The 22094-nt window shown below is 42.8% G+C and overlaps 2 protein-coding genes across 6 annotated transcripts in view; one reads left to right on the forward strand and one right to left on the reverse strand.

Annotated features, from left to right (window-relative positions):
* Window positions 1-8074, reverse strand: part of plekhh2 (pleckstrin homology domain containing, family H (with MyTH4 domain) member 2) — a 48246-nt gene extending 40172 nt beyond the window's left edge. The window contains 2 exon segments of the mRNA XM_078273777.1: window positions 4134-4269; window positions 7892-8074. Coding sequence (XP_078129903.1) covers window positions 4134-4256 — 123 coding nt within the window. The 5' untranslated portion in view covers window positions 4257-4269; window positions 7892-8074.
* Window positions 8075-8543: 469 nt separating this feature from the next.
* thada (THADA armadillo repeat containing) overlaps window positions 8544-22094 on the forward strand; it is a 115078-nt gene continuing 101527 nt past the window's right edge. For 3 of the 5 annotated variants that reach the window (XM_078272792.1, XM_078272794.1, XM_078272797.1), the window contains exons 1-20: window positions 8544-8620; window positions 9237-9316; window positions 9502-9611; window positions 9816-9946; window positions 11053-11201; window positions 11335-11367; window positions 11478-11526; window positions 11847-12040; window positions 12676-12770; window positions 13287-13510; window positions 13775-14499; window positions 14756-14910; window positions 15029-15184; window positions 16333-16440; window positions 16616-16739; window positions 17346-17491; window positions 18876-19104; window positions 19195-19330; window positions 19543-19679; window positions 20450-20596. In XM_078272792.1, coding sequence (XP_078128918.1) covers window positions 9244-9316; window positions 9502-9611; window positions 9816-9946; window positions 11053-11201; window positions 11335-11367; window positions 11478-11526; window positions 11847-12040; window positions 12676-12770; window positions 13287-13510; window positions 13775-14499; window positions 14756-14910; window positions 15029-15184; window positions 16333-16440; window positions 16616-16739; window positions 17346-17491; window positions 18876-19104; window positions 19195-19330; window positions 19543-19679; window positions 20450-20596 — 3121 coding nt within the window. In that variant the 5' untranslated portion in view covers window positions 8544-8620; window positions 9237-9243. Of the gene's footprint in view, window positions 8621-8741; window positions 8824-9236; window positions 9317-9501; window positions 9612-9815; window positions 9947-11052; window positions 11202-11334; window positions 11368-11477; window positions 11527-11846; window positions 12041-12675; window positions 12771-13286; window positions 13511-13774; window positions 14500-14755; window positions 14911-15028; window positions 15185-16332; window positions 16441-16615; window positions 16740-17345; window positions 17492-18875; window positions 19105-19194; window positions 19331-19542; window positions 19680-20449; window positions 20597-22094 lie in introns of those variants that run through there. The other 2 variants (XM_078272796.1, XM_078272793.1) reach the window with 2 other exon arrangements.

The following is a 22094-nucleotide window of genomic DNA, read 5'->3' on the forward strand; positions in this document are numbered from 1 at the left end:
GCATTTCACTGAATTCAAAATGCTGATTCCTTCTTTATAGGGATGAGGTTCACAATTCTTCTCAGAGACACACAGGCGGAGAGATAGAATAAAAATGACCAGCGAGTGTGTTAGTTTGAAGGGGGAGGCTGAGAGAGAATGTAACACACATGGCCTCTTTGTCTCCATAAGACCATAAGATGTGTAGTCTACTGTTACAGCTGGAGGCCCTGAAGGCCAAAACTAACGTCCCTCCCAAATAGCTGCACCCACGCAAGCAACGCAAGTCACTTTTGTGCAAAATATATGTTAAAAAAACGTTCATAAATGAATTGGACTTGACCTTCTTACATACACGTGCACACACAGAATAACGGACTGCTTCAACATGCAAACTCACTTCTTGTACAACACACACACACACACACACACACACACACACACACACACACACACACGCATACTATTTAATAAACTGGGCATTTCCTCCCCTGGGCAGCTCAATCTTTACACAAGGCTTCGTTTTTTTTTTTTCTCTCCATCTTTTTCTCCTTCTCATTCCCCCTCCATCTGCTTGCACAGGCTTTCTAGGACTTCAGCAGTTTTCCAAGTCTACCCTGATTCATGTTAGTTACTGTAATACTACAATTAGCGGTTCAAAGTAATTTCCAACAGGGTACAAAATTAGCACCATCCACCAGCCAAACACTAGCAAAATATGCAAGCCAGCCCCCCCCACAACGTTTCTATTAAGTGGCTGGTCAAATGTGAACATTCACTAGCCATTTTCCAGTGGACAAAAAGTTAATTTTGCAGCCTGATTTCTAATAACAACCATTCACATTTTGATAATATAGAAATGTAAAAACCAAACATGTTGTTGAAGTGTGCTGTCACTACAAACAATATCCATCTCAACAAGTCATTTAGTCTCATTTTATTAAATCTCATTTCAGTAGCACAGAACAACCCAGAACGTTGCAATTGCATCAATGAATGGACACGAACCTACAGTTTGTAGAGTTTGACTCTTTAACCCTTTTATAAGCCTACTACCTCCACAGTGAGATACAAGGGGGATTTTGTAGTGACGTACATGCGCCCCCGCACAGCTTTAAAACAACAAGCTCTGGCTGAGGCGGTGGGAGCCACAGTAGAGAAAGAAAAAACATCAGCAGGGGTCTGCATGTTAGCATGATGAGCTCATATCATAGCATCAGCAGGTCGGGCAGCACAAAGAGATGGGTCATTCTACAACAAACCTAAAATGACTGCATGTTAATTCTGATAGCTGCAGAAAAAATATCACAATCCAATGTAGTCTGCATACCGCATACTGATTAAAAAGCAGATTCAAAGTTAGTTTCTGATCCCTATAACTGCATGAATTGGCAAAATAAGTCAGATTTTGTCCTTTTATTACTGTAAAAGTCTGATATTGGCTACTCCGTTTCATTCATCTCTGATGTGATGGATATGACACAACAAGTTTGGGTTTACTGGCTTTTTCATACTACCCAAATAAACATCTGCCAGGTTCACTGAATCTTTGTATCTTTTTTTAATTAATGAAATGGAATTGATATATACATAAATAAAAGAATTAAGAAAAACTGTTGAACTCTGGTTGAACTCTGGATCCACGGGAACTAAACCAGTGATCTTCTGTATGTGGTAAAAGGAAGGGATTACTGCTATTCATCGGATTTACCCCAAACTCACAGTGTGCTGAGAAAAACAGTTTTAATACAGGCTAAGGGCTATGAGGTGGTGAGCCCAGATTAATTAAAAAAGCCAAACTAACATGAGACTACTTGGAATTGAAACTGACACACATGCAGACAAGGCAACTAAGCTCTGAACTGCTACTACTTTAGTACTACTAACAGTCAACGCCACTTAAGGAAAGCAAGTAAACTGGAGAAGTTGGGGTGAATTATAGCTGCGCAGAAAACACACTGTGTGTTATTCTGAGTTTAATGGTGTGTTTTATGATGTTGAGTGGAAAAAAATCCTTAAACATAGTTAAATTCAAACCTGTCAAACAGGATGGATAGGACAAAAATACGCAGCAGAGACTTTCACATGTGCTACGTGGGCTGCAAAAAAAACCCACCAAAGCCACTCTTTCTTCCATGTCTCTCCGGTAGTTTGTTTTGCTGTCCAGCTGAGCTTACTTACTGACTCTGTAATTGACTGGAGCTGGGTCAATCCCATCATGCAGTGCGTGGCAGAGCCATGTGGTCAGACTGCTGTTTACATTAGAGCTCTAATCAGCCTCCCTGGAGAGCAGCTTCATATCTAGGCCACTGAACAGTTTGGGCCGGCCCAGTGGCGGCCATCTCTGTACCCACCAGACACACCACAACTCTCTTTTTCGAGAGTGGATGTCATCCTGTACTCATGAGGACAACATGTTGACGCTTTTTACATTATGACATTGTATTTGGTGCGGTGCTATTTTTATCAAACAATGGGGCCAAAGTTGGAGTTTCTGTAGGCTGGCACTCTCACAATAGAATATCATGCTACTGTAAGCACCCTGTTCTTCTGTTCATTCCTGACAAACTTAGACCTACTGTAGAACATGACTTGTTTTTGTTTCCATATTCAGTAACAATGATTCTGAGGCTTAATCTTTGACACCCAAAGCCCTTCTAGTTTTCATTTAGTCCAGCTCATTCAAAACCTTGTCACGCATCAACACATGATATAGGCCGGGCTGTCGTGGAAACAGTATTGCTGTAAAATGAATACTATTACATGACCGTAATACTGTACGCAAACGCCCCATGGAAACATGAATAGCAGCACCACCAGCAGCTCCAATGTTATTCCGTGTTCAGTCAAATAATAAAAAGGATCAGATGATCATCATAAAAACACTTTTTTGTGCACTTTTTCTATATCAGTATTATATATATATATATATATATATATATATATATATATATATATATATATATAAAGATGATTTTTTTGGGGCTTTGCCCTTTATTTGATAGTGACAGTGGAAAGACAGGAAAGGTGGGAGAGAGAGATGGGGGATGGAACGCAGCAAAGGGCCACAGGTTGGACTCGAACCCGGGCCGCTGCAAAGGACTCAGCCAGCATGGGGCGCACGCTCTTACTGGGTGAGCTAGAGGTGGCCCCCAGTATTATATTTTCTTCTTCAATATTCTGTTTCAAGTGCATCTTGGCTCATTCAGGCAAAAGTGAGCTCATCCGCGCTCCAACCGAGATTTTATTTAGGAACTTTTATATCTGTTTTCTCCTTCCCGTCTGTTCTGTTCTGTTTTGTCAGGAAACACATTTTTATTGTCTGTTGGTGTTACTTCTATCAGTCACATTCCGTGACACGCTGACCAGCAGTAGATCTATAATCAATATTGGAGCAGCAGTCATCAGGTGTCTTTAAAACGGTTATTAAACCACACATTGAAGGACAGTTGAGATGCTGTGCACCATGAGTGATATCCATCTCTTCAACATGATGCTGGAGTGAGCGATGATGTCCCATTTGCTAAACACAATTCCTCCATGCTCACATCTTCTCCTCATATCTCTCTCGTGCGGGAAGAGAGACGCAAGTAAGGGAAGCTTAATGGAGAGCACCCGTTCTGTATATACACTAACTGTTGTAAAGACCTCCCACCTGTGTACAGTACACTTTCCCTCACTTACATAGACAAGACTCAAACTGAAAACATAAACTGCTTTCTTTCAAAACAGTGGTGTAGTCTAATGTATTGTAGTGGGTATACTGTATTGTATATTGGCCATAATCTGCCTTTGGGGGAGTGGGGGACCATATCATAGTTGGGGGTCTGGGTGTCCTCCCCCAGGGAAGTTTTGAGCATCAACGACTTCATTTCCTGTATTCGGATACACTTTTATGCACCAATTTACGGTGGGAATACCTTTATTTAGTCTATGTGACGAAGAAAAACACAGATGACAATTCAAAATATATCACAAATATAATGGAAAGTATGTTGTTGTGGGTCACTGGGCATTTTTAAGTGGGTATATGGAAATCCTGGAGCTGTCTTAGTGGGTATACTGCGTATACCTGCGTATCATGTAGACTACACTACTGCTTTCAAACCGTTTGGCCACAACAGATTTACAGGAGGAAGAGTATTTGAACCAACCTTGTCAGCGGTGAGTTCTCGAATCTTGATGATCTGCACTCTGAACTTCATGAGCAGGGCCTCCAGGACCATACACTTCTCCTTCCAGTCCTCCTGGCTCATGGCCTCCTCCCCCTCCGCCATAGCGCCCAACCCTCTGGAAAAGACACACACAGACATCCACAGAGCAGTGAGAGACCAAGAGTATGTAGACCAGTGGTTCTCAACCTTTTAGAGTCGTGACCCCCCCAGAATAATGAGGTTGGTGTTCGCGACACCCCCTCTACCCCTCTCGACGACGAGAAAAAGAGCTGCAAACCGGTGTAAACAGCTGTTTCTGCGCGCCTCCCCTAGGGCTGAGCAATACATGGACATTACATTACATGTCATTTAGCTGACGCTTTTATCCAAAGCAACTTACCATTGCTATATATGTCAGAGGTCCCACGCCTCTGGAGCAACTAGGGGTTAAGTGTATTATATCGATATCGTGATATGAGACTAGATATCGTCTTAGATTTTGGATATCGCAAAATCGTAATATATTAAGTGTTGTCTTTTCCTGGTTTTGAAGGCTGCATTTGAGTAAAGTGATGTAGTTTAGCAGTAGGGCTGCACCATATATCGTTTTTTCATCGTAATATCGCAATATCAACTGGCGCAATGTACACATCGCGAAAGGCTGCGACATATCGCGAAAGACACGCAGAGATTTTTTTTTGTTAGTTGAAAGAAAATATCAGTAGAAAATTACAGTTTAAAAAGAAACTGTCATTACTTTTTAGTAGAGCCTTTTATATAGCCTGGCTCTGCCCTCCTACGTACTTCCGCTCAATTTTCATTTTCCTTTTATATTCAATTCAATGTTAAATTTGTTCAATAAAATAATGTTGGACATGATTTCCTTTTGTTTGTTTTAAATTCAACAAGCAATTTGTTGTATTTTAGCAGAATAATGTACACTTTAATATCTGTTTATATATTGCAAGAAATATCATTATTGCGATATTCAACAACCTTATCGCATATCGCATATTGCTGGCTGGGGGAACTCATATTAAGGTTAAAAAACCTCATAAAGTGAAATGTTCATGCCATGGGACCTTTAAATACAAAAATCCAATCCAACTTTATCATATTCATCATGAAATGGAAAACAGACACTGGACCAGTATATGAATTTTTAATCTTATATACTTGCAAACCAATATACCACATCTCTCTAACCCAAATACATATCTAGACACAGACAGAGGGTTTGTTGTGCAGATGTTTTGCCACCAGCCAGCACCTGAAATATTCCAGGGTCGAGCCCAGCTGGAACAGTGTAGGTATAGCGGGCGTATCACTTAGCTTAGCCAAACAGAAAAAAACACCAGTGTTGCTCCAAAAACACCTCGACACCCTGCCTGGGCCGGACTTGCATCATGTTTTCCAGCGCTATCGTTGGAAAACAGGCGGTTCATGCAGAGAGAGATGAGAGAGACAGATGAGCATCTCTGATGGAGGAGAGCAGCAGGAAGATAGAAAGCCTGGGTTTCTCTTCCAAGTAATAACCTCTCATTACCAGCCTGGCCTCCTTACAAAGAGACTCGCTGCACACATGTGTGTGTGGAGGAAGGCCATAAACTACTTTCCACAGACTTATTTCTGTTGCCTGTTTGCTGTGGTAAACACTGAGGGAGGCAAAGGAAAAAAAAGAGCTCTCATCCCACCCAACAAAACAACATAAAAGATGAATAAACCATGCATACGAGTCAATGAGTTCAATGAAATGATATCATATTTCTTACATTACTGTATACATATCCATTTCAAAATCCATATCCATTTTTTTTTTATTACTTTTTGTTACAAAAGGTATTAAGATATTTTGTCAACCAACTTTAAAATACCCAGTATCATGTAAACTGTTACTGCTGTAATTTGCACTGACAAGACTAATTAGGTTTTATTGTAAGTTCTCTGTAAAGGCCTCTTTACAGTCGCCGTTCCCGACCTGTCGCGCGCCAATGTGATGGCAAAATAACGTAGATCTCGCTGTCGCGCCAGGATTTAAAGTGAGCCAGAGGTCCACCACTCTGTTTTTTTCAGCGGCGCACGACAAAGCGGAAACAGGAAGCATGGACGAGCTCGAGGGTAACCGGATGCCGGGACTCTCAGAGTGACTGCAAGTCTCTCGTGTAAACTCAATGGGCTAAGATGAGTTCTTTTATGGTGAATGAAAGGCTTGATCCGACGAAGTAGGTCATCGAATCATATTGAAACATTGACGTCAATGCTGCTGCCGGTTCTGCCGTTGTTTACCTTTTCCTTCTTCTTCTAGTCTAGAAGACTGCAACTAGTGTCACGACCACCACGCGCAAATATAAATAGTTACGGCGCTCCCATGACGTCAGGTCGGGAATAGCGAGTATACTGAACGCCCTCTCTCACCTTCACCTTCATACTTTAGTTAGTCTCATATTCTTACTATGCAACTTAAAGTGCCTTTGTCATGGCTACCTAATGGAGAGTATTTCCATGTCTCGTGGTTGTGCTGCAACAGTACGATTCAGTTGGGCTTTTGAGAAGTTGATTTACTCAAATGTCCTTGTAAGTACATGTTTTGTAGAATTGAATAAGATCCTATGAGAATATTAGTCCATTTTCTATGGAAAACTATACTACATTTTTTTCTCCAAGCATCATTCCACAGTGATGATGAAAGGATGTGGTTGGTGGAAAACATTAAAGCCAATTAAACCTTATGAACCCAGAGTTTCTTTTTGTCTCTTTCTCTCTGCGCCACTTCCTGTTGAGTAAAGTCGGTGTAAAGAGACAGCGGACCAGAATTTGCTGTCTGAGTGCTTCCCTGTGATTTTGGTCTGGATCAGTGATGCAGTGAGCCATTAAAAGCCATTACTGCGGCCAGGTTAGCTCAGTTGGTAGAACAGGCGCACATATATAGAGGTGTACTCCTCGACGCAGTGGCCGGAGGTTTGACTCCAGCCTGCGGCCCTTTGCTGCATGGTTATACCCCCCCTCTCTCCCCTTTCATGTCTACATCTGTCCTATGGAATTAAAGACCTAAAAATGCCCAAAAGAATAATCTTAAAAAAAATAAAAAAGCCATTACTGTGATGAAAAACAAAGCAAAGTGCCCTAACATTAAGGTAATATATTATTATTATTATTATTATTATTATTATTTATAATTATTAATTTAATAAACAATTCAAGGATTCTTTCAGGATTAATACAGAGACTTCAAACAGTCAACAATAAGCCACTCTGAGGCAAAAGATTTAACTTTAAATAGCTTGTGGCATTATAAATTGAATTTACAGACACTATTACGCTTTAGAGCTGATGTGTTTTTGTTTCCTGTGATATCACAATAATATTTTGACATTTAATTTACAAAAAAAAAAAAAAAAGAGAGTATATTTTGGTGTCTAAAGTTTAGGATATGACTCTGAATATAACACCAGCTAGCAAAAGACACAACTAGCATCACCTTGTTTTGCCTCAACAGTGAATAAATGAGTAATGGCAAACAGTAGAGACTACTGTATTCACATTCATGAGTGTCCTCAACTAACAACCGTCTATTTCGCATCACCAAAAAGCGGCCAACTGAGAAACAGGGCAAAGGTGCAGTGCTAATGTATCTCACAAGTGAATGAAAAACACAGTTTGTACCATTCTCTAAACATACCTTAAGCTAAAACATAGACTTTCCGCCGTTTCCTATTTAATTAAAACACTGCAATTTTCTCCGAAGTTTCTCGACTTACCCTTTCAATATTTGATGGATAGAAACTATACGAGGGATTTCACGCCATGTCGACTCCAGCGTCTAAACATTTCTTGTTATTCCTGTGGAGAAAGTCCTAATTCATGAGTAAAACGGTGAATTTCTCTCGTGCCCAAGGATTTCATTTCAGCTCAAAGGCAAAAAGTTGGAGCAGGGTTAGATTTAGAGGGTGTGGTTTCGCACAACACGTCCAATCACACATTTAGAAGGCGTTTCCCTACGCTGCAGAACCACGAAGTCTGTGTTTGATTGACGAGTGTTGTCCGCCAATAAGAAGCCGGAGCGCTATTTTATGGAAAGGGCAGCTTCTGAGGGCGGTCTGTCTGTAACAATTTGTCGGAAGTGACGTCTCACATGTGCGGCATGGACCGTAGTGGGTGTGTCAAGCTTGCGAGAGCAATACAGAAAGCCAAATAAGTGTGGCTTCAAATTCAAAGTTTCATAACAATTAAGTCTGTAGAAGTATTTCCAAACACAAATTTGAAAACAATAATGTATTAGTAAATGTATAATTAAATAAAGAATATAAATATTCACAAAAACTAGATGTACACAGCATTCTATTTAGTTATTGGGCATGGTGTTTAAATTATGTTTTATTCTGAAAAATAATTACAGGAAGTAAAAGCGTTTCATCCTCTAGCTTGACATACATTTCAGCCTCCAGCTGAAGAAGAGCAGCTCCAAGTAAACCTCATGCTGAATTGAGGTGAATGCTAGCTACTTATATTTAACGTTACACTTATTTAGCTGCTCTTTGTGAGCGTTTCGTTGTTTTATTGTGTCAGTGTTTGCTATTTATGTCTCGCTTTTGAATTTCAGACGTAGAGTGAGTGCCAGACAGAGACAGTTAGCAATTTGTGGCTAACATTAGTCCTAGCAGCAGTAACGTTGACGTTACTTTTAGCCAAGGTAAAGCTAAATATGCAGTAACTGTGTGTGTGTGTGTGTGTGTGTGTGTGTGTGTGTGTGTGTGTGTGTGTGTGTGTGTGTGTGTGTGTGTGTGTGTGTGTGTGTGTGTGTGTGTGCGTGCGTGTGCGTGCGTGCGTGGTGCGTGCAGTGCGTGTGTGTGTGTGTGTGTGTGTGTGACAGACAGACAGACAGACAGACAGACAGACAGACAGAGTTCAGATGTGACATGTACAAAAAACCCCTGCTAATTTACGTTATTCATTTATCCAAAGGGACTATTAAAGTGCTGCTCAATTGTGTGTGTGTTAGAGATTTGTATTCTCTACAACCAAGCCATGTTGCAGATTTATGTAAATATGAATTATTGTTTTAGATATATACCCAAACAATAACAGTGTTTGTTCCTCATACAGGACAGTCATGGTGGTGAAGAAGAAGACAGCTAAAGTAGAGGCTGTGGTTTTGGATGAGGAGAACCTACACAAGCTGATAGGTAATGAGACCAAACTACCAATGAGCAAACTAACTATGGTTAATAAAAACAAAGACGTGTAATTAATTCTGTTGGTGCACCCAATAAAGATTACATGCTAAGATGTGTGCACGCCACACACTCCACTAGTACATTATATATGTCGTCACAGTTTTTAATGTTGAGCAATGCATGATCTTTTCTAGCATCCCTCTCTGTGGATGGAGGAGAGGATGGAGTCAGGCAGGTTGCCCAGACCCTGCAGTCCTGCTTGGAGCTGACAGAGCCGGTGCAGCAGATCCAGCTGGTTAAAAAGGTTGGTTTTGTGAAATATAATAAAAGTACCATCATGTCATCTTCAAAAATGCAAGGATTATGTTGACTTTATAGACAAAAAAGGTAAGTGTGTTTCTACTATGATATGTATTATGTTTTAATTATTTAAAAAAAAACTATGTCGATGGACTGATGGCGTGCTACTAACATACAGTAAATGACCATTGTGTACATACTGCATCAGGCAGGGTCCCAGCTGGAGGCACTGAGTGAAGAGGAGCCTGATGGAGCTCTTCTACAGGCCTGTCTGTACACCCTGTCTCTGGTCTACACCTCCCTGCAGGCCAAGAACCCCCTACGACGAGCCATTGCCAGGTACATCGCTACGTTTTAGGATTCTTAGATTGAAACACATCCGTTCAAGTAAACAGTATGGAGACTATAAGGTGATTTCAGTGGCTACTTGCTAGTGAGGCAACCAGGTTTACATCCCAGATTTTATAATGCTTTCAAATGGCAAACCGCAAGAATTGTTCCTTCTGTGATTGAAATCGCAAATCTTTTAATGTAAATCCTCATCCTAGCAGCAATGCAAATTCCATATCAATGTCCAAGTAGCATTAACATGTGCAAACTGTTAGTGCTGTTAATGCTAACCCTAACCCATCATCTTTGAATTACTCTCAAACCAAAAACGTAGGAGTCCTATGGCCCTATCTTGCACCCGGCGCAGCGCAAAGCCCAACGCAAGTGTCTTTGCTAGTTTAAGACCGACGCAGTTGTCAATTTCCCATCCAGCGCCCGCGTACTTTAAATAGCAAATGCACCTGCGCCCATCTTTGTGCCCATGTGCGTGCTGGTCTTACAGGGAGGTGTGTTCAGGTGCATTCTGGGCGTATTGCTATCTTGAGGCAGCGGGAAGTGATTGCGCCATTGACCAACAAAAACCTGGTCTAAAGTCAATAACGCAGCATTTCATTGGTAATTTAACAGCAAATTAGTAAAATGTGCCTAGGCTCATGCACAGCGCATGCACAATATGCTTGTTACACACACACACACAGGGAAGCGCAGCAGCACACACACATGCAAAAGATTACAAATAAAAATATGACAAATCCGCCATCATAACAGCAACGCGCCAAGGTCCAAACGCGCCTGGCTTTTAAAGGGAATGGTGATGACACTCTGATTGGTTTATTGCATGTTACGCCCAAAACACACCTATGAATTAATGAAGACCCGAAGTACAACCCTTTTGAACCATGCGCCCGGCGCACGGACCCTTTTTTCCGCCGTCAAACTAGCAAAAGTGGATTTGGACACGCCCTAAACGCACCTGCTCCATGCGCTTCACGCCGTGGGCTTAGATCGTTAAAAGAGGGCCCCTAAACTTACTTCCTAAGAGTTAATTTTAGCCTGAGGATGTCTTGTGAATATGGCCCCTGATCAATAACATGCCTCTCTGTTGCTTTCCTCAGTGCCTTGGGTTCAGTACCAGCTTGGCTACAAGAGCATGCTGTAAGCAGTTTGTCTGCCTGTTTGTCCGACTGTCTGTCCAACCCAACTACAGACCAGTATCCACGCCTCGTCGACACCATCTCTGCCTGTCTGGATGGCTTCCCCCTCGGTGAGTGGGTGATTGCCTTTGCTCTTACTGCTGACTTACTCTACTTTTAAACACAACAGATATCAGATACATTTGCCTCCTATTGTAAAATGACTTGTAGAATAACTACATTTCCAAAATAATTTTTCTTCAGGTGAGAGATGCATTCACAAACTGCTGCCGGAAGGTTAGTATTTAGCATACTTACTGAAAATAACAGGCATTTTTTTTCCTCTCTCTGTTTTTTTTTTTTTAAAGAAAAATCTTACGTTGACTCTCTTTTCTCCTTTTATGTAGTGTTGCATTTTCTTCACAAGGGATTAAATGAATACCTTCACCAGAACAGGTAAAGAGGGATATTCTGTGTTCTATATTTCTCCATATCTCCCCATTAGTATTACAGTATTGTACATAGTATTACACATTGAAAGTAATTTTCTCTCCTTCTTGCCATGACACAAGTTGGTGCATACATCACTTCCATTACAGTACCTATTATTAAACAGCTGCTATTGGAGCTTTATTTGCCTCGTTGATGCCTTCTTGCTCTGTCGCGTTACAGTCTGATCAGCCAGTTAACCTGTTGAAACAGGAGGGAATCCGGTGACAATATATATAGCTCGTTGTTGATCCACGTGTCTCTGTCGCCCCCTGCTGTTGTCCAAGTGGTCTAGCAGGACGTCACATTGTCCAGGCCCAGCTGATGCAGTCCTGTCTGGCAGCCGTAAAGACCTCCATGCTGGTGATCCAGAGATCCCAGGAGACCATCAGCGCTGCCCTGCGGGCTGAACAGAATCACTGCAAGCTGGAGGACACAATGAGCAGCCTCCTGGGCTGCTACACACACATCCTCACCGGTGGTAAAAAAACAAAAAAAAACAACGGGACTCAAAAATGTAGAAACACCTGGCATATCCAGAGACTCAGCTGATGGATGTAGACATGTAGATCTGCCTTCTTTTCAATTTCAGAAATATTCATCAACCCCCGTCCTTACTCATTATTTCTGACTTATTCTCAGAAGAAGTATTAAAGTCCAAATAAAGAACTTCTTTTTGGGAGAAGAACATGTTCTCAAGCGTTCACAGTATTTGAAAGATGCTTAAATAAAATGTGGATATACATATTTGTATGTCTATATATTCAGTGGAAATGTCATTACATTAAAGAAGTCTTGAATGTTTCAGTCTTTTACTCATTATCCCGTGCAACCAGTCAATTTAGGAAAAAAAGTATTTCCAGAGGAAAATGAGGATTTCCAAAAGATTTTTTTTAATGATACTGTCATTTAATGATACAAACAATAAATGTGTCCTAAGCGGCTTGACAATGGCAGATGGGAGTCATAAACGTTCCAAACTCCTGATTGCTCCAGAACTTTAAATGAGGGCCGTTTTTGCTCGTGTGTGTATATAGGAAACCACAAATACTTACAGTAGGTATACATACGTTCCTCTCACTTCTTTCCTCCTCCTGTTCCTTTCTCTGTTTCTAGAGGAGTTCGTCCAGTCAGTCCAGAGTACAGCCGGCATGGCTGTAGTGTTACTGATCAGGTCTGTCATGGGTCGTGGAAATGAAGTTGCCTCTGTGGTGAGTCGAGGATTAAGAATTCTGCACGTTGCGCACACATTTGAGAATATTTACTAGTGTTCTGAATGAGACTGACTTATTTCCAAGATCATGATGTAAAGTCATGATCTTGGAAATAAAATGTTTTTCTTTAAAGGTGCTCTAACCGATGGCACGCGTTTTTTAGGCTACAACATGTTTTGTCACATACAGCAAACATCTCCTCACTATCCGCTAGCTGCCTGTCCCCTGAACACACTGTAAAAAAAAACGCGATCTCTGTAGACAGCTCAGGATCCACAAACACCAAAAAAAAGAAACTGCGGCAACCTGCACCACCAAACATAACAAACAGTGTTCCAGCGTTCCAGCCAATAACCGACAACAAGGATTCACCCAACATCGCTTAGAGCACCTTTAACATGCAATGCAACAAATATAGCAATGCATGTATAAAGCTGCTGAAATATTGCATCTTGCAGAAACCTGTATTGGTTCTCTTCAAATGTTTTGGTCATTCTTGTCTTTGTGTATTAGGTGTGCGGTTTGCTGCGCAGCTCAGCGCAGGGTTTGGACTCCGCTCCTCAGTGGCTAAAGCAGAGGTGTGAGGGACTGTGGACCAGTGGTCGCCCGCCGGGTGTCTCTCTGTATCTGTGTCATGGGGCTCTGGCCATGTTGAGCTGGAAGGGCGCTTTCCCAGGGCCCCAGTGGGAAGAGTTGCTGCTGTTGGTCCCAAACACGCTGCTGGATCTAGATGTCAGGTAGGTCTGGTAGTCTGATCCCCATTTAGCGCTGACTAGTCTACATTGTTATCCTAGTATGTCAGAGGAGAAGGGTCACAATTAGAATTACTCTAAAAGTCCTTTTGAAACAAAGCACTCATATGCTTGCCAGAGCTGAAAGTGACGGACACCAGTAATATAACGTGTGACTAGTTGATCTGTGTCAACCATCTCTGAAAAAAAATCCAAATACAGTCTTTCTAAAGTGTAAACAGCACGCCTGTTTTGATTTCCTTGCTGTAGTATAAAGGAGTCCAGTACAGCCATGGTGGTGGCCCGGGTGTTGACCCTGTGGAGCAGTGCTGCGCTTGACTGCCTGCAGGGGGAGAGGCTGCCCTGCCCTCCCCGCCTCCAACAGTCCCTCAGCGGCGGCTCGGAGCTACAGCGACAACTGCTGGAGCACATCTACTCCCACTGGGAGCACCCGCTGGACGGAGTCCGCCACCAAACCCGCTCCCTGTTTCGCAACCTCCTCCTCCTCCATCAGCACACTAACCCGTCTATCTCCGACCCAACCAAGGACTCTTACATCGCAGAGCTCTCCCGAAGCTTGCTGGGACTGGAGTGGCACATGAGGGGGAAGTACGGCTCCTTGGGCTGCCTTGTGGAGCTCTTTGGGGCAGGCTACCTGCTTGACATCCAACCCCAGCTGCCCTCATGTCTCCTGGGCCTGATGGGTGACCAGACCCTGGCTCCTTATGCCAGCGACCTCCTGGAGAGGCTGTTTGTCAGCCACAAGGCACAGCTGGCCAGTGAGGCTGGTGCAGGGGACAAGGCGGCCACAGAGGACTGGATGGCGTGTTGGCACCAGACGTGGGTAACCCCCCTGCTACAGGTGCTGTGCCGTGCCAGACTGGACCAGACCACGTACATCCTGGACTATTTCCTGCCCAAGCTGCTACGCTGCAGCCCCTCCAGTCTGGCACACATGGTGCAGGCCTTGCAGGACCCACCGCCAAGCAGCACAGGTAAAGGCACCGCTGTCTGCACATAAAAACACAATCACATTCCATTTATCGGCAACTATTTTCCCTTTTTCCGTCTTGTTATTCTCACGATAGATCAGCTGCACGTTAATGTCGCTCAACTTCCCAAAGCATTCTGTTGTGGCAAGAAATACTGTAAAAGAATGTCTTCTCCACAGTTGCAGTGGGAGCGTTCTTTAACATAATCGGGACAAAATGGGGAACCATTTCATAAATGCTGTTTTTCTGTTCTCTTTAGGTCCTTCAGGCAGCAGGGGTGCACTGGGAGCTCTCATGACATGTTTGCGGGCAGCCAGGGCCCAGGGTGTTGTTCCATCCTCAAAGGAGGGTCTGTGGGGAGGACTGGTGCCCCTCTCCCTACTCCAACAAGCACTGGTACACAAACATGATCAAGTGAGTGTGTGTATCCTTTCTTTTCAATATTGTTAAGTATTTTTTTTTCTTTCTCATAAATTTGGCATATATCTTGGACTTCCATTGTATTTATGTGTCCTCAAATTCTACCGCCCAGGTGAGGTTGGATGCTTTGGGGTTAGTGTGCGAGAGCCACCGCAGCACTGAAGCGCTGTCCTCCCAGGAAATGGACCTGATCCGCCACTTCCTGCTGCCTAATCTCAACAGCCAGTCACCAGGCGTCAGACAGCAGACAGTCAGCCTGCTGAAGAAGGTCAGCCGTTTACCTCACATTGCCTTTTTCTTTATGGATTCTAGTTTCTCACTGAATTTGAGATGTTAAAGGGTAACTTCAGTGTTTTTCAATCCAGACCCTACTTCCCATGGTTTTGTGTCTGATGACCAATGACTAATTGGAACAACCCTTTTTTAAAATTGGTCCAGTATTGACCAAGAGAACTGCAACCTGGCTGTGTCAAAACAGGCTGCAATGTCATCGCTCTGGGCAATTGTACGTCCACTAAAAGTGCTTGTTTTTTGCCACTGTCGAGTTTAGATTGTTACTATAAGCGTCCGACTACATTATGGAAAGGACCCAACAGAGAAATTAAACGTTTTACTCTTTACCAAGTCTCGTTCTGAATCGGGCAGCAACAGGTCCCACTCCTTACAACATGGGCATTCTTCCTCTGTGGGCACACGGTCACACTACAAATCTCCCGACCCTCGTGGCCTCGACGCAGCTGGTTCACCCGCCTCTCCCAGACATTTATGACTCAGTTTAATGATCAAATCAAAACTATGACTTAAACCTACATTGTGTCATTTTTTGGAGTTGATTCTTAGCAAAAACCCCTTTGTTCTTTTACAAATATGTGCTCATTCATGTGTAATTACTTCCACCAACTAATCAAAGTATTCCCGTAAGTGTAGAATCTGCCATTCAAAATCATTCAGAATACATACGAGCCGCTCGAATGGCGGCCGCCATGTTGCGCCTCCATCCTTAAAATACATTAGCCAAAGAGGGACATGCCTCCGCCTTTCGCCCTCTTACACTCAGTGGCACCGTGACGAATGCCAGCCGGGAGATTTCTCGCGACTGCCGGCAGATTTGAAAGCCTGTTGAAGATGGAGGATCGGACCCATTCTCGAGGACATGTAGCGGAGTGAAACGACAACGCAACAGGCAAAGCAACAAGACCAAAGTTAATATTGGAGTGGCTAGAACAGCTGCGTGTAAACGATGGAGATACTAAGAGCTCATTCTGGGTTCGGCCACCGTAGGAGTTAAAACGCGCTCGGAATGGGCGGGGCTAGAAAGTAATATTCAGTTGGTTGTCATATACAATTTCACCGCTAGATGGGAGAAATTCTTACACAATGTAGCTTTAATGGAGCTTAAAATCCTCTTCTATACAGCTGCTTTGTCGAATGAAGGACAGCGCTCTGCTGCTGCAGAAGAGACTGATCCAGGAGAGAGAGCAGGAGCAGAGAGACAGAGACCAACACACACTACAGCTGTACAAGGTATACCATACCACACACACACATGGAACACAACAGAAAGCTGCAGAGAGGTCTTTATGGCTGCCAGACAGGACTGCATCAGCTGGGCCTGGACAATGTGACATCCTGCTAGACCTGTGTTTTTGTCTTACAAAAATGAACTAAAGGACTAGGCGTGTTTTTATGTGTGTTGTAGGAGTTCCTGCGCTGGCTGTGTGTGAGGCTGCTGGAGGTTTTGCTTCCTGGAGCTTCCTTCTCTAAATGCCTTATGTCCCTCCACCTGCTGTGTCTACTGGGTGAGCTCTTCACCTTCAGCACTGGTACGCCTACTGTTCTTCAGCAGCAGTCATATATGACTGACCAGACTTTACAAACCATCACTGCTGTGTAAAGAAATCTGCTACTAACATTATAGGTTTATGGCAAGTTCAATATAACAGATATGTTTTTTTTTAAATGTTATTAAATATTATAATGCAATGTATAACTTGCCTTCAGGAGATCACTGATTGTGTTTGTCTTATTGTCGTTTGACTGCCATTGACTGCTCATTTAACTGACATCGTACAAACAGCAACTTTTAGGCACTTTTTATCGACAATACCAGACAATTGAAATTGGTCTCCCTCGTCATAGTAAATATAAATGTTGCTAAAGTTCACTAAAAAGCTTCAAACTTAGTGTCATATTTCATCCGACTCGCTCAGAGCAGTTTGGAATCCAGTGCTTTCGTCAAGAACAACTCTGTGATTATGTTTGGTACATTTCATGTAATACCAGCGCACATTTCTGGAATACTGTACATCTTTCTTTTGATGCCTGAACCAGCAGTCTATCCATTACTAGCTGGCCTCTTTACTTTGATGCCAACCTGATGCTCTAGCTGGCTCAGCGTTTCTTCACCCCTGCCTCTCTGTTTTCCCCAGGGCCTGATGTGTTTGCCCTCAGTGAAGTTGTAACCTCTGCCCATGCTCAGAATGTCCTCTACTGTGTTGCCAGCAACTTCCTGGAAGTCAAACAACTGGCCTCAACGTTACTACGGCAACTCCCACCATCAGCTGTGGGACTACAGGTCAATATGAGGACCAAGCTCAGCCACTATCTGTTATTTCTTGAAATGTGATACTTAAAGGACAATTCCGGCGCTAAATGAACCTAGGGGTTAATGACATATGTGTACCGAGTTGAATGTTCTCTGGGACATGTTCTCATGCTAATCGAATGCGTCTCTAGCATTAATCAAGCTAACGCAAACCAGTGGTTAGCTGCTTACGCTAGCTTTCGGGGCAGAGGGTAAATCGCTATTTTATACCACTAACAAGGACAGACAGTTTATTAAAAAGACTGGTTATAAAGACAGTAGTGTTCATGTTTACAAGAGGGCGCCATCTTGGAAAACAGTCATGAGCAGTCGAATCACGAACGCTGTGTTTGAGCTATGTTACTGGTCGCACGGCATTTGTCGTTCGACTGCTCATGACTGTTTTCCAAGATGGCGCCCGCATGTAAACATGAAAGCTAATTTCCAACTTTACATGTAGGGACCCTCATTATGCTACCGTGGAAGTGTGTTGCTATTTTGAGCCTTGTTAGTGGTATAGAAATAGCGATTTACCCTCTGCCCCGAAAGCTAGCGTTAGCAGCTAACCACTGGTTTGCGTTAGCGTGTTTAAAGCTAGAGACGCATTCGATTACAATGAAAACATACCCCAGAGAACGTTTGACTCGGTAAACATATGTTATTAACCCCTAGGTTCATTTTGCACCGGAATTGTCCTTTAAAGCTTTAGTGCGTAACTTTTTGATATTAATGAACGTCCGTTACATTCAAGCCGTTGCCAAATGAGTAATCTAGACTATCGGCTCCACACAACTCTCTCTGTATTTCTCAGTATGGCTATGTTCAGAAGATTGTGTCGCCCGGTGACTTTCGCGCGCAGAAACTCGAGTGAAGATAATTACCGCTTCTGAAGAGTCTTTTTTGTAATCCTCCGTGTCCTCCTTGGCTACTAGCAACTGCGTGGAGGAGGGGTGGGGGTGATACGCGATCACGGAAAGCTTGTATCAGCCGACCGTTTTGTTGTCATTACTTAGAATTCCTCATGGGGGACACAGAAACTACGCACTATAGCTTTAAGATTCGGCATCTTTTTAATTTTGTCAAAATAGTTTTTGTTTTGTGCCAACATTGGTTTTATAGCACTCAGTATGTTTTATGTTTATTTCAAAATGTTTAACAACTATTGTAACAACTCTGCGACTAAAAAAAAATAAAATGAACCTCTGTTTCGATCCGTATCTCAGTCTGTAGTGTATGTCCCAGCCCAGTTGTACTGCACTAACTGTAGTAATTACATTCCAGTGGTGCGATAGGTGAAGCCCAATCATCAACTTGTACTGTATAGTAGTATTTTCAAGTTGTTTTACTGATTTCACCTTGGTGTTTATGATGTGAGGTGCCGGAGAGGATGCGCAGTGTTCTTCAGGCTGCTCTGGACCTCAGTACCAGCACCAAGCCTTTTGACAGCGTCACAGCAGCCCACCTCCTCAACCTGCTGCTCCAGCAGCCAGACCTGGGCCAGGCTCTGCTGCACTGTGCCCAGGAGCAGGGCCTCGAGTTCCAGCCTCCCTCCTCACCGCCCCAGGCTTCTGAGACCGTCATCTTGGAGCTCAACACGCTGGCTGGTGAGATCCAGAGGCATAGCCCTAATACATATATGCGTGTGTGTGTGTGTGTTGGCACTAAATAAAATTGTATTGCTCTTCTGTCCTCAGTGGTCCAGTTCTTGCTGCGCTGTCTGCAGTTAGAGGTGTCCAGGTCCGAGTCATCTCTCTTGCAGGCAGCTGCTTCCTATCCTCTCTATGGCAGAGCCCACTGCATCACTGCTGTCCTGCAGCACCTAAACACTGAGTGAGCTCATGACTCGCACCAACACATACACGTCGTAAACAACCTACTTTCATTTGGATCTATTGCTTTGCTGTTGGCAGCGGAAACAAGCCCTCTACTCATTCCCTGAGTACAACACCATGTATTTGAAGAGCAAATCCAGCCGTGACCTTAGCCATACACTTACTGTTTAGTGTGTGTGTGTGTGTGTGTGTGTGTGTGTGTGTGTTTAGGACTTTGAGCCAGCCTGAGCAGTGGAGATGTCTGGTGTCAGACCTAATTGCTGTGTGCTACAGGATGTCTGACGTGGTCTCCCCTGTAGTCCAGAGTTCCTCCCCAGAAGGACTCATCCCCATGGATACAGACTCAGGTAATCACATTTCTCAGCCTCTCAGTTTATGGTGAGTACACTTAGTGGGCCTCATGCAAGAGCCCTTTACTATTCTTATCCTAAACCTTATACTTAATTCTGCGAGGTTGTTTGAACGTGTGTTCCAAGTTCATTTCATCATGAGCATAATCAATGCCCCCAAATTGCTATAAATGGTACCCGTTCCGCTCCATCTGTGGGCAAGGTTTTTTTTTTCTTCAAAAAAATGTTGGTAAAAGAAGAAGTTCACGCTGGGACCTTCAAGTCCTGCTTTCGGGAATCGGCAGACGAAAACACAACTCATTTACCAGTATACTGAATTGTATTGTCATGCCAAAATATTAGAATGTATTTTTCTGTTTAAACAGGAAAAACTCTCGTTGAGATTAAAATCTCTTTTTCAAAAGAGACCTGGCCAAGAGTACAGCTTAAACACATTGTTTCAACAATATATACAAACAACATAAACAGTCTAAGACAACGGTCGCTTGTTGCAAAAGAGTATGCACAATATCCGGTCAAGATGCAAAAAAAGGAGTAGGCTGTAGACACAACACAATCAGTTCTTTTAAATCCCTTTTAAAGTGCGTACCACAAGAGAAAGGAGTTCAGGAGAATTACCAACACACTCAAATAGATTCTACAATTTTACTGCAGGTTTTTAGTTGATAGAAGCTAATGGGAAAGTCATGGGCATTTACACAAGCGCCTGCGAGGAGATATTAATATTAATATGACATGCTTTTTGTGTGTGTGTGTGTTTTGGACAGAGACGTCAGCAGGGCTGCAGAGGATCCTGCAGGAGATTCAGCCCAGGGACACCAATGACTTCTTCACACGTGCCAGAGAGCTGGACACGCACCAAGGAGATGATCACGCACAGACCCAGACCACACACACACCGTCACTGAACACAGGTGAGTTAGAGATTACATTACATTACACCGAAAAATGTCTTGCCATGCCTCACTACTCCCTACAGCCCAATATTTCACTAGTTCAGATGTATTCAAACTGTGAGGCATGGGAGAGAAAGGAAGGGGGGGGGGTAAGATACACAAGGGAAAGACACTGTTTGAGGGTATGAGTCAGCTGCATGCTGGTGTTCTGAAAGCAACAGGAAGTTAGTTATTGTGGCTTGGCTGCTGATTTGGCCCGTTATCAACATTAGTCAACAGTTGGAGCTGCAGCAGTGACTGTGACTCACAGCTCACAGAGGCAGTCAAGGTACTTTTAAACCCTTAGCACTAATTTCCCCAATTTGTGCCAAAATTCTTACTCCTTCTCGTAAGATTATACCCGTTACAATCTCAGTAACGCGAGTTACAACACATTTTAACCCGACATTTAGTGGCGTTTGTCTTTTTAAGAATTCACCTACACCACGAAACATTTTCGGCGCTGGGGTTATGTCCTGTTGCTGGATTCGGTGGTTGAAACGACTGCGGAGACGGATACATTTGCGACATGGACATTATTTTCAGGAGTTTTTTTACGCTACGTTGAAGCGAGCTGTCCCGTCACTGTTCCCGTGGTCAGAACCAGAACCAGAACCAGAGACGGTACGGACGACACCTGTGTCCCGTCAGTGCCGACAGCAATGTGCTCGAGCAACTGACAGACAAACATGTTGGGAATTAATGTTTAGTCTTGCTACACGTAATATCATTACATTATATCAGCGCTGAAAGTAACTATACCGTAGGCTACTTCGATTCAATTATAAGGTGCTTTTAATTGAGTATTTTAATTTTCTCCTACTTATTAGGCTACTTCTAGTCCACCACAATTCAGAGTCAAGTAGGCTGTTGTACGTTTTACTTAACTATTTATTTTATGGCTTTAGTTACTTTGCAGATTCACATTAATAATATGAATAAATTATGACGTATTAAAGTGGATAAAGATGACACTTTGTTGGTCCCGTAGTGGAATTCACAAGCTACCTGCCAAGTCAAACTTCCGCTTTTATTTTGGTGAAAATAACTCAAACGTAACGCAAAAGTAGTGTAAAGCATTACAATTCAGAGACAGTAATATTGTAATATCACTAATTACTCTCAAATGACAGTAACTAGGAATCTGTAATGTATTACATTTTGGAAGTAACTTGCCCAACACTGCATGTGACCCATTTTATAAAAATGCAGCGCAGTGACGACGATTTCATACACAAGATGTATGTATGGGCTATAACTAGGGGTGTAAATCACATATTTGATCACAATACGATATATATTGATTCTTTACTGATATCACAAAGGCTGCCACGATACTATTTTGATTCAATTCACTCATATATATATATTTACAAAAAGCAACTGAAATATGATTTGACAATCTCATTACTAAGCTCTACCAGACATGTCAATTAAAAACAAACTACTCTTTTTAATAAAAAAAAGAATAAACATA

The sequence above is a fragment of the Sander vitreus genome, chromosome 17 (genome assembly GCF_031162955.1).
Source record: "Sander vitreus isolate 19-12246 chromosome 17, sanVit1, whole genome shotgun sequence".
Taxonomy (NCBI): domain Eukaryota; kingdom Metazoa; phylum Chordata; class Actinopteri; order Perciformes; family Percidae; genus Sander; species Sander vitreus.